Here is a 12,586-nt window from a genome sequence, read left to right as displayed (position 1 = left end):
TTCGTGTTCTTATTTGACTCCTTATTGTTGGGTATGGGAGGCGCGGATACTACACATTAATATTATGTTTAGGTTTATAAACACCTTTTATATATACATATAATGACAATAATATATGATATATATGGTTTCACGCGGGCGAAACCCGACATATCTATTGTAGCACGTCCCTGAGAAACAACGTCGCGCGTACGATCGCCGACTCGGCCGTCGAGCCTAGAGCGGTAGTGGGGTCGCAGGAGATGGTGCTTGAGGAATCGGGCCGAAATGTGCAAGCAATTCCGAGCACTGCGTGGATAGAATTCACGCACGTCTTTAGAAGTAGCTTTTCTTAAGCGTCATCTAAGTCTAATCGACAAATATTAGGTTGTCCCAAAAGTTTCTTTCGCTTTATTAATAAGTATTATCAATAAGTATACATGCACAATTGTTTATGTTTTATGTTACATTACTGAATTGTCCACGATTCATTTTGCTCCATTACTGCTACAACATGAATATCTATGAAATTAGATCGTCTATTTATATTCAACACGACCACATAAAATAATTGAACGCAACTCGCGAAAGAAATTTTCGGTACAACCTAATGTAATAATAATATTTACAATGCCAAAATAATTGAGGTTCAAGGAAGAAAGAATATCCATCGAGTCGTACGTATATGCCACCCTTTCAAAACGAAATTCTTTTAATCCTGACACTGTTAACAACTTTAATAACCAAGATCCAGCGTGTTTAACGATCAAACAAGACGATACAATTAATAGCACATAAAATCGACTCGAAACCAAACGATCGGAATTCACGTTCCCCGTTCTGTATATCACTAATTATAAATCACAATCTTAACTCGTGGAAAGCTACGAATAGGAAACGTTGATCGTTTATTTTTGACACGTTGTTGGTCGTCACGTCGTCCAGAAATGGGTGACAGGACTTTTTGTCACGGAACTAAAAGAACCGATTCCAGAGCTGAGGCGTTAATAAAGATAAATTTCCCTAAGATTCGTGACTTTGGCGAGAATTGAAAAATCAAACGCTACGGACGAACACTTGTTATAGTTACGTTATCTAACGGTTCTTCGACGGTCCCGAGGCAAAATTTCGATATTACAGAAACGTTCACGATTTTTAATCCTCCAGCCAACGTGTTAACACGTTGATCGCCACGTCACCCATATATGGGTGACAGTGCTTTTCACTGAAGAAGTAAAAAAATTAATTTCGAAAGTCAAGATTGAAAGGAAATGAATTTGAATGAAATTCATGAATTTCGATGAAGTTACAAAACTAAATACCACGATAAACGTTTGATTACGTAGTCTCCAATATTCTAAATGATATTTAATTGTAGCAGAAATTTTCAAGAATATTTATCTTCCAGCCAACGTGTTAAACGGATCCTTTGTCGTGCGTGCAAGTGTGCGACACGGTGTGACCCAGTGACAGCGATTAACGTGCAAGAAATCGTCGGAATGTGTACGCCAAAGTAACATAAATCGTCGAGCACACGCACACGAGTAATGGGAGGATTTACCATAATCGTCTGTCGGTGAATCGAACATCACAACAACAAGCCCGAGGACGCAGTAGAGATCGACGACACTAAATACGGAAAGGTTTACTCTCGTTGAATCGTGCGTGTTGAATGTGTTTCGAGAACGTCGAGATGCTGTACGATGGCGGTGACGACGGTCGGCATAATTAAAACGAGCGACACTGAGCGGGATTCGATCGCGGACTGATACAGGAAGGAAACGTGGGTGGATAGCGAGTATACACCCTCCAGCGATTCGTTTCGTCTACCGGAACGAAATGTACGAAACGTTTCCTACGAGGCTCGCGAGTCCAGTGACCGAACAACACACAGCTCTACACCGTGAAGAGGTTGATGCGCAACTGCACAGCAAAGAGAAAAGCCCGGAGGGCAGCTTCGCTGCAAGGCATATACCGGGGTAAGGGTGATGGAACGAAACGGGGCTGAGCTCAGGGCCTGGCGCCTCAATGCATCGATCGGCGTTCGGTCCTTCTCTCTCTCCGTTTCGACGCCCTAAACCAGTGTCTCTCAAATCACCTACTCTCCTGGACAACCCCTTTTACAAACGAATACTCCTGGACACCCCGTAGAATGGAATTACAGATTCGAATGCAACCCTTTTCGGACCGTGGCTGTTTTCTATTTGAATTGCATTCTTTTAAAAATTAATTGTACCAAGCTAGGGTTGATTATGAATCAAAGGTAGATAAGAAGAGACAATTTGCTCCAGCATTAATAATGCTCATTTTATTAAACATACGTTCCTATAGATCTCAATCGTAATTTGCCACCTAGAAATATTCACTGGGACGTACATGTACCATTAGGGATGAAAAGATGGAAGACGTTTTTCTTAATTAAATGTTAAAATATATTACTTGGAACTGAATCGAATACTGCATGGAACAATTGTATACTTGTATTAATAATGATTGTATAATTATTATAATACAATATAATACATACATTATACATACATTATAATATATACAATTGTATAATTCATGTATAGGAACTGTATACAAAAGTTTGGTAATGGTCATTTGACCGGTAATGCTAGATTCGGTACTAAATTAAGCTGCTTTTTACTAGCTGAATTTATTACCTTTAATTGGCTTTTATCTCAAATTGCATTTTTGCAGGATGTTTTTAATGAGAATTATATACCATGGAACTCATGAATAGGGGTTGCAGTTTGAGAAACACTGGCCTGAAGCATACTACGTATACCGCAGTGATGTAACTACCGATCACAATACCTAAATTCGTCACGAATGTCAGCAACTACTGTTGGGATCGAGGTTCGATATGCACCCAGGAATATCAATCACGCAATTCTGTTCGGTTAGTCGCGACCCTATGGATGTACCAATAAATTATTGAAACTACAGATTACTTTTCTCGTATTACACAGGAGGCTTCGAAAAATTGAGAAAAGCATGCGAAGGATATACGATACGACGTTGTTTCATTGAATACGTCTATACATTCCTTCCCTCGTTTAATTTCAAACGAATAAGTAGGGTAAAAACCTTAAACGCTCCGTTCAAGAACAAGAACGCGTGAAAATTATAGAGATATTATAGATAGAGAGGTAAAAACCACAGAAATTTATCTATCTCTGTGCTTTTATTAACGTGAATGTAAATAAAATACGTGTCTAATTATCCAAAGTATAGACGATAATCATTTATCGTTAACATTATACAAATAAATAATCAAAATTAAGGATCGATGCACGAAAGCTTCGAGAGTCACAATGTTTGTTACCCATAGAATAAACGTCGAAACTGTAAATCCGCGACACCATAGATGTAACATTCCCTTGTAAGCCTTCTAATTAATTTCATTAAATTTGCTCCATCCGTTGAAGCATCATTTCCATTATAGAAACTCGATAAGAAATCTCTAATAAATCTAGCCAACAAACAATTACATTGTTTCTTTTTAAATATCGTTAAAAACGTACAGAACGCAGAATTACTCGAACGAAACGAAATGTTTTGTTCTCAGATTCGAAATATAGAATACGAAGACTTTTTTTTCCATCGCAATTTTTACACGCTCTTGTTTTTGAACGACGCGTTTGAAGTTCTCCCGTAGCCTAGTTACTCGTCTGAAGGTTAAACGAGGGTAATAACGTTGCATTATACCCTCGATACGCTTCGGCACGCGGATTAACTTCGCGCTTCGAAGCTTCGTGAAAAAAACGTGAGCTGCAACGTGCTGGGTATTGGGGTTGAATTGCAGGTCGAAAGGGATGCATACAGGCTAGGCCAGTAATCTGTGAGAAATGAAATGGGATCGCAGAATTCGAGCAAAAAATGAAACAAGTAACACACGAAAGCTGTGTATCGTACATACTGTGCGTTAGTCTATTTTTCTTTTTTCAGACCTTTTTTTGTAGTACTAGAAAGGTACAAATCTGGTAAAAAGGCTGAAGTACCGAAACTTGACCTGAAAAATACCACTTTATTTGTCTACCCCTTCTGAAACTGTCCTACAAGCTTTCGTACGACGAATGTCTTACGTTCTATTATCAATGTTTCTTTCTCTTGGAAATGAAACCTCCAATTTTTAGCATTGAAGCCCATTATCTCATAAAGTACAGTATTACAATTTTATAAATTAGCGTTAAGAAATATTCGAGTATTTGAAAATTATGTCTCAGAGTAGTTTTACCTCCTTGTTTGCGTACTAACGTTCGTGATTCTTTCACGTAAAGAGAAGACTGGAATTTATGTTGCATGTTGTATTTATATCATTAAAATAGGTCGATGAAACGTTTTCTATTTTTTTTCTCAACTTTACATCGCAGCTCGCTTATAGCTTTTCTCCTTACTGACGCATCGTAAACTGTAACAAGGATAAACTATAAAAGGGAACAAATTACTGATACTAGCGATGCCTACGTGGAACAAGATTGAAATGTTTCAAAGGGTGTTTGAAAGATGTCGAATGTTTTTTTTTTGTGTCGAAAATGCGTGTATTTTTCAATATTGCATCACTTTGTAGTTTCGTCAGAACTTATAATACACTTACGAAGGATATACAAATCGTATCGCGAATTCCGCGGTACAATGTGTACGACACAATCATCTTATCCTAATTGAAAATCACAATTTACTTTACATTTCCGTGAAACCGACATTAACAATACAATGTCAAAATTTACACATTCTTAGTAATTTAAAAATACATTTGCGTACCGCTATCGAACGTTTTCCTTCGTTTAATTTAAATTAAACCATTTTTTCCCATGATCACATTCAAGAACATCATTCAACCACAGAAACGAGCAAAATAGTAATAAATATTCTATTTTTTTTTTTTTTTTTTTAAATGCCATCTTCGACGTAGTCACATCTATGAGTTTTATAAAAGCTTTCGAAATAATCATACAACAACTATTGTTGCGTATTCAGAGGACTCGAGTCAAACCGGTCTTGACCCATATCGGACAGTGAACGTGTTACCTAGTAACTAAATGCTTGGATAATTAATACGTGTCAGAGATGTTGAGCTAGTATCTTAAAAGTAATACGTGCTTAATTTCTTTCACAAATAACTCCATTAACGCATGCTTGGTGCTTAGAAAAAGACAAGAAACGTTGAAAAGATAAAAACGGAATGTAAACATATTAACTTGCAATGAGTCGATAATAAATATGTTCGAGGAGATTTAAAAAGCGTAACGCGTACGAATATCCTCCAGTTTCTTCGATACCTCGGATGGGGTTCGTTCGAGATCGCCAGATATACTTTTCTGTTTCGTGGGTTCTATCGAATTGAATTGCTCGCAAAGATCGCCGTCTATGACATTTTTTACAGGATAATAATACGATCTGAAGGACAAATGGTCCCGTCCGCAAAGCGGCGGGTGTTCCGAGCGCATGTGCATCTCCAAGTGTTGGAAGAAATCGTGGTCCTCGTGACTCGTGAAGGGAACGAGAACCCCCACCGTTCCGCTCAACGTTGTATAAACTAAACTCTCGGAACCCCCGGGAATTAGTGTTGCTTTCTGCAAGGACATGACCGTTTCACCGACATGGAAACAGGCGACAGTGTCCGCCTTCTGACTAGCACCGTTCAGTAAACCCCTGTCCCACAACGCTTTGTTCCCAGTTGGATCCTCATCTACGTCATCATTAATTCCGCTTGCCAAACGTATCTGTTGATGGACAGTAAACATTTGTAGGAAAGTTCCATGGAATATTAATCATAAAACTTCAGCGATTAATCACGATCAGGAGTAGTTTGCTTAGGCCCCATGCCAAATTTTCTCAAAGCCACAGGACTCGAAGTTGACAATGTACCAAATTAAAAGTCACGAAAGTCGATGACGTTACATACGATAGTACTGTAAATAATAATAGTATCCGAGTGCAACTCGCAGAAATGTAAATTCAACCATTCTTGTAACAGTTTTCATTGTGATTACGCGTGATAAACGAGTTATAGTAAAAATAAAGTACTATAGAACTCTAGAAACTGTTAACTTTATACTTTTAAAAACATCGAGTGAGCAGCCCCTGATCACGACGAAGCGCCCAAGAACCTTAAGCTTAAAAAAAAAAAAAAAAAAAAAAAACTACTTACGACAGCGATATTTCCAAATTTATCTGCAGTGGCGACGGTATCGTAATCTAATACACACGTTGTCGTGATCCACCTCGGATGCGTATCGTCGGCGAATACTATGAGTTGATTCTCTTGTCGTTTGTATCTTACGGCATATACGGATTCCTGGACGTCGCTCACGTAAATTCGTTGTCCGATCGCGTTAATCGAAACAACAGCGTTGGGAATATGCTTATTTTCGCACTTGCGCAGCAGTTTTTTCTTGCCCATATCGTACAAGCGTAACATCCTGCCGACGCCTACCAATACTCTTCCTTGGTAAGGGCATATGGCCAACGGAACTTCGTCCAAAGTGGTTTTATGAATCAATTCGAGGTTGGTGCATTCAGCGTTTACTCTTAAAAGAAAAAGATATTTATGTTCGTACCTATTCTTTCTTCCTGAATCATGAATTGTAACGTAAAGTTTGTATCAGTACTGCAGGACTATCATCAAATGATATTACAGTGGTTGTGTTATTTTCATCACGTATTTTCTAAAATTGTCTAAGGTTTGGTAGCGTGAAAAATATACCGAGACTTACTTGTATGTATATAAGAAACCGCCACTGCTAACTCTAGGATTCAGTTGAAATTCCTTCGCGACGCCAGCTATGAGAAACAACTGGTCGCCCTGGTTAGCAAATTTCACGAGACTCAAACTATAATGGAAATTCATAAAAAATTAGATTCTCCGCCACTTTGAAATCACAACAAACGTCCTCCGAGTTTTGCATGCTCACCATAAAGCAGCTAAATTTTGTTCGAGCCGATGAACTTCGAACGTTTGACCCGTCGTGGGCGCTATTATTCTAATTAACGACGCCCACAAGCCTGGTCCAGCCCTTGGCGCGCCGAACACCGCCTCGTTAGGCTCCTCCGATAAGAAAGCTTCCGCCAATTCTCTCGCTACCACGGCCTCCTCCGCTCCTGCAGCCTCCTGCATTTCCTCCGCCATCTGCAGCCTTCTCTGCTGCTTAGTTTCTTCCGTGTACGCGTTATGTTCCGTCTCGATGACTATCAAGTGCGCCGAATCCGAGTGAATCGCGAACTTTCTGGGCGTGTATTCCAAGGGAAAGCTAATTTGATTGAACACAGCGCCCAACTTCTCGAGGGCGAGAATCCGGAGCGTGTTCGTCGAAATGGCGACGATTCCTTCGGGACACTGTTCGGAGCTGAAGCCTGACGCGAACTCTAAACTCTCGTAAGACAACGGCGTCAAATGGAAACGATTTTGATAGTAATAGCTCAACCACGATCTGCTGCTCATCGCGAGCACCGCTTGATTCCCTTGCATTTTTATCCTGAACAGTTTAACTGGACGGGAGCCCAAATACCGCGTACGAGTGTCCGCGAGGTCACCAGAAATTGGGTCCAACACTGTTCTCAATAACACGCCATTTTGTAAACCTATAAGCAAAATATGAAAACATGTTTTAGAACTCGAGCTTCTGTTGTACGCAGGGTTGCCAGAATTTGCGCGACGTATTAAGGAATGGTAGAGGGGGAACTTACTATGGAGTGGTGCGTATAAGAAACAAGGAGACAACGGTATAGCTTTCTCTCTTGTTCTATGTGACGTCACTCTTGGCTCAACGCGTTGAGTTTTCGCTGGCAACCCTGATTGAACGTTGAATAAATTCAACATCCCGTACCTATATTTAAATACAGACTGGACTGTTGAGGTGACATTTCTTCCGAACTATTCGCGTCTTTAGCACCCATTTCAACGATGCATAAACTCTCCGCCGCCGCAGGTAAAGCTTGCATGCTCCTAGGCGCTAAACAATCGGACGGATCCAATGAAATTATCCTCACGGTGTTGTCTTGGAGACCAACAGCTAAAAACCACGATCTCTGTTCTCCAATAGCCACGTTACCAAGAGCCATACACATCACCTCCGATGGCATTTTCTTCCGTTCCGTGTATTCGTTCAATTGCCCCGTCTAAAAAGGACGAATGACCGACGTTATTTAAATCAACAGAATTTTTAATGAAATGTACACTTCTCATCCGCTTTAACTAATTAATAGTAAATTAATTGGACGAAGAAGCGATATAGTTTGCGCATCTCTTACGTCTCTGAGAATAAATACAATCGCAGAGAGAACAATCGATGCGACACAGGTTATTAGAAATTGGTTACAGAAAAAAAAAAAGGTATGTACATACAGGGTCCATTTCGAAGTATACCAATTCTCCTCCTGTAAGAGCAATCACAACTTGACGCTGATTCACCGCGCATTTGACTATAGTCTTTTTACCAGGTGCTTTCCATTCGTTCACGCGTTTATCTGCGCGAATGTGACGTATTCCATCAGGATACACCTAAAAAAAAAAAAGGACGATCGTCTAATACCTACATAGCAGTAATATTTGAATCGTTAAACGTCTAAGCGATTTTGTAGAGTTCGTAGTACCAGAAGTGTTTAGATAGCAAGCTAAACATTCAACGATGCGGTGAACTCGTTATAATCTAGCACTATTTATTGCGACCGACACGTGGTCGACCAGGTGTCGGAGATACCGTAGTGCATAAACGTTAACATCGTTTCTTGATTATACCTGAACCAACGCATCCTCGCCCAACGCGGAACAGCTAAGCGTCGGCGTCGTGCCAAGAAATCCAGAATCTGTCACTTCTTCTACAGTTTCTCCGATACTAAGTACAAGAGTAGCATTGACGAAGGACACTATGATGTAAGCATCATACTCTTCTGTAATCAAAATCACAAAGCTCACTCTGAATATCTCGTCTATGCAAGAATAAAGAAATAGACAAAATAATAGAACGCCTTTCGCGGCAGTCGAGTACGCTCTATTCTCTTCCTGCGCGCAAAGACCAGACGGACTTTCGATGCAAATCGATTTCTTATCTCCGATTTCGGCAATTTTTCGAGTGTTCTTACCTTTTTGTCACTCTGTGTTCTGTAGTTCAACCAATAGCATGCTGGTAGCCTGAAAGAGAGAACTGGTGTTTGATAAGAGTGTATCAAACCACCAGATTCATTAATATCATTTACAATAAACCAATCTCTTTCTCGTTTAGATTTAATGTTAATAAAAAAAATAAAAAATGTCGAGAGTATGTTACAATTTATATTTCATATACCATCACGATTTTTTTAAGATAACGTTCAATTTGATTTCTGCTTAGGAATCTTTTCTGAATACCGTGATTAACCGTTTGCATTCGAGAGGTCATTCTCAATTATCGCGAAACTCTACGTAGCAACTCCTAGGGCACCTAGGGACCTGGAGCTGCTGAGACGTACCGTAGAGCGAGACCGTCTTGAGCGCAAAGAGTTAAAATTAAGCGATAACGGGGCTACGATAAAGAACTACTTTACACCATGTTAGATGATGAATATGTCGATATTGTATCATAATTGGCAAGTACGTCATCGATACAGAAAAAAAAAATGAAGCTAAAACTTATTCTGCATTGTCAATGAAACGCATAGAGGTAAAAACATGCAAACAACTACTGTTCAAGGTGTTTTCAGACTAACCATCGATTCTTCTTTTAACAGTCCACACAGCGTTTGGATTACCAGGCAGTTCACTGACAGCCATTTCTGAAACTTCCAAACCGTGACGTAACACTCGCAGAGTAGAGCGTGGTCCTCTACCACACGTTATGTACAACTGAGGTGTATCTTCGTTTGCCAGATCAGCTACCTACACGAATCAACATTCTCCTGTGAATATAAATTTCACGCTCCACACGTATATACCTTACTTTTAACTAGGCTTGTCATTCTTAGGTTCAATTTCAATATGCAAGAACAAATTGAATGCGACTAAGAATAGTTTTCTGTTGCACCATTCCATAAAAAAAAGACGAGTGGAAACGTCAATTTTCTACTTGTTGATGCATCCGCGACAGTCAAACTTGAAGTTTTCAATTCTCCATTTACCTGACACGCCATTATCGGCGACAAGCTGTCCATTTCGTCTACCAGTACCAAATTCCTAAGCGGCCTTGGCGCAAAGAAGAACGTGTCGCCTTCTTCGAGAGGCATAGCGGAACTGAATTCTGGCTCGTCGTCGTCGTCTCCCAAATGCGCAATTTGATAGAGGTAACTAGAAACGAAACGAATCGTTTAGAATTGAAAGTTCGATTAGAAAATATAATTGTTTCAATGGTGTACTTACTGGTTACCAAATTCTGATGCAACGAACAAGAATCCTGTTTTCAACACGCACATGCTTGCTGCGACGGGAACAGTGTCGAAATACTTCAATTTAATTTCAGTCACCATGTCTTCGTCTGTTTCAAGGGTGATCTTGAAGATATCACCTTGCTCGGTCTGAGCCAGGAAGAAGAACATGCTCTTGGTCTTGTGAGTAGCGGAACATACGAATATCATGCCCCTCTCAGGATCGTCTAAGTCGTTTCGTCGTCTGGGAATAGGACAACGAATGTCGTGTTGATCTCCTAGATTCTTATAGGTGAGATAATTCTCGGAGCAAATAAGTACACCGCTGGGTCCATCGTTTCCTCCGGGAACGGACACGAGAAAATTTGCGTGTTCTTCCAGGGGCTCGCTGTACTTGCGTACGACGTGATTTAGACCAAGATCGAGTTCGTATAATGTCAACGTTTGCTGAGTTTTTACTGCCGCGTCCCCTGTGGGATCATTATCCGCTTCCTATACAGCAAAAGCCACATTATTTGCATTACAGAATGACACGATTATATAAATATGTTCCTGATATATCAATGTTTGCATTAGAGAACAAATTATAGGTCCTTTAGTCAATTTGAGCATTTTATTGCATCCGTAGAACGAAAGAATAACATGTTTTCCTGAAAAATAAAGAGGTTTTTTGAAGACATGTTTTGAAGAGGACAAATTAATAAAAGATAATAAATGCGATCATCAAAATTAATTTAATACGGATGCGATAAAATACTTGCTTCAACTAAAAAATTTATGTTTTGATTATGTTCTAAGTGTTACCTCATAGTCAATCTCTAAACAGGCAAACATAGGATTTTCGAAACCCACATCCACACCCACTGTGTGATAAACTAATGTATTACTTTTATGAGCTTCTAAAGGTGAAGAAATAGTAAGTCTGGCCTCTGGATCTCTGTTCAAAATATATACAAGTTTCTGTTTCTCGATTGCACCTAAAATAAGTATACATAATCAATGCTTGTAAACGACGGTCGAATCAATAAAATATTTTTATAACAAGGTACCATCATTTTCGAAGATGTAATCAATGTTAATCAGTTGAAACACGGATCGATGTAATTAATCATATGGGTTGAAACAATTATAAATAAGCTATACCTAAACTATAGTAAAGAAGTGAATAATATAAATATAATACCTATCATTACAGCTCTTCCTTTAGGATCTATAGCTAAGTATTGTCCAGGTACGATTCTTCTACACCCGCTTTTCCCAAAAGTTTCCTGATGTACCTTCTCGAAAACATTCTTTGCAGGAATATATTCCAGAATTACAATACGGCCGGAATCTGATCCGACAACAATATAATCTTTCGTCCCACCAGTCAATCTAAAGGCCATCAATGACCTTATAATTCCAAATACTTCTACAGTTAATAAGGTATGGACCTTCCCTGTATTTGGATCTGGTCTCAAGAGCTCTAAGGACTTTCCACGGGATACTAAAATCTCTTGCATCTTACTCCCAGAGAAATTTCCGTGCACTGCATGGGTAATACCCGTCGCACGCTGAAGAGTCAAGTTGTACAAATACATTGTTTCAGTTTCTTTTTTTTATTTAATCAATGTATAGATCAAACTATTTCATTGGTGCATAAAGTTCACGTCCATTCTGTAATAAATAATAAAAATTGTCTTAACTATTGGAATGCATTAAAAATTACATATTCAATTACACTTTCCACATTCTATAATCGTTAAGTAAAATAAGCACGCGGTGAAGAAAAAAAAAAATGGAAGCGTTCGACATCATGGCTCTCGCCATAGACTTCTTTAGTCACATTGAACCGAATCTTTTTATCTCTATTAATTCCATATTTTTCGTACGATTATTCGCAAACAAAATACTATAAAATAATTGTAAAAATTACATAATTCATGTAGATATCATAATTTATTAACGACCCCATGAAAACGATTCCGAACAAACGAATTACGGTGTGCAAAATGCAGCACGTTTTACAAGATGAATGAAGTGCACGGACAGAAAAATATTATTATTTATGGAAAAATAAGAATACGAAGAATAATATATCACCTTGTATCTAAGAGCTGTCGCAATTCTAAGTGACGATGCTCGCCGATATTTCGTGCCCTTCGTAAACCGACGACCATTTGCAATGACCGATTTGGACCATTTCAGGCGGTATATTTCTACCAAAAGCGAACGGAAGTGTAGAGTGGAAACTACAACGTTTCCTCTACCTGCACGACAGCGC

At 39.2% G+C, this 12,586-nt stretch overlaps 2 protein-coding genes and 1 long non-coding RNA gene across 3 annotated transcripts in view; 1 reads left to right on the top strand and 2 right to left on the bottom strand.

Moving 5' to 3' along the window:
- The window catches only part of LOC128878633 (uncharacterized), an 8,617-nt gene extending 6,939 nt beyond the window's left edge, over nucleotides 1–1,678 (bottom strand). The window contains exon 1 of the mRNA XM_054126977.1: nucleotides 1,541–1,678. Within this exon, the coding sequence (XP_053982952.1) occupies nucleotides 1,541–1,543 (3 nt within the window). The 5' untranslated portion in view covers nucleotides 1,544–1,678. The remainder of the gene's footprint in view (nucleotides 1–1,540) is intronic.
- On the top strand, nucleotides 89–4,736 carry LOC128878640 (uncharacterized). Its single transcript, XR_008457455.1, has 3 exons — nucleotides 89–656; nucleotides 1,388–1,958; nucleotides 2,683–4,736. It is a non-coding gene; the product is annotated as an uncharacterized LOC128878640 (long non-coding RNA).
- A 147-nt stretch (nucleotides 4,737–4,883) lies between these two features.
- Nucleotides 4,884–12,536, bottom strand: LOC128878632 (splicing factor 3B subunit 3). The gene is made up of 13 exons (XM_054126976.1): nucleotides 12,406–12,536; nucleotides 11,507–11,979; nucleotides 11,128–11,300; nucleotides 10,319–10,815; nucleotides 10,081–10,246; nucleotides 9,673–9,841; nucleotides 8,726–8,877; nucleotides 8,333–8,488; nucleotides 7,815–8,106; nucleotides 6,903–7,569; nucleotides 6,705–6,821; nucleotides 6,140–6,518; nucleotides 4,884–5,711 (listed from the first exon to the last, which is right to left on the bottom strand). The coding sequence occupies exons 2-13, from the start codon at nucleotides 11,901–11,903 to the stop codon at nucleotides 5,223–5,225; spliced, it is 3,654 nt and encodes a 1,217-aa protein (XP_053982951.1). The 5' UTR covers nucleotides 11,904–11,979; nucleotides 12,406–12,536; the 3' UTR covers nucleotides 4,884–5,222.
- Between the last annotated feature and the right edge of the window lie 50 nt (nucleotides 12,537–12,586).

The sequence above is a fragment of the Hylaeus volcanicus genome, chromosome 6 (assembly GCF_026283585.1).
Source record: "Hylaeus volcanicus isolate JK05 chromosome 6, UHH_iyHylVolc1.0_haploid, whole genome shotgun sequence".
NCBI classification, from domain to species: domain Eukaryota; kingdom Metazoa; phylum Arthropoda; class Insecta; order Hymenoptera; family Colletidae; genus Hylaeus; species Hylaeus volcanicus.
This window is presented reverse-complemented; position numbering and strand designations above follow the sequence as displayed.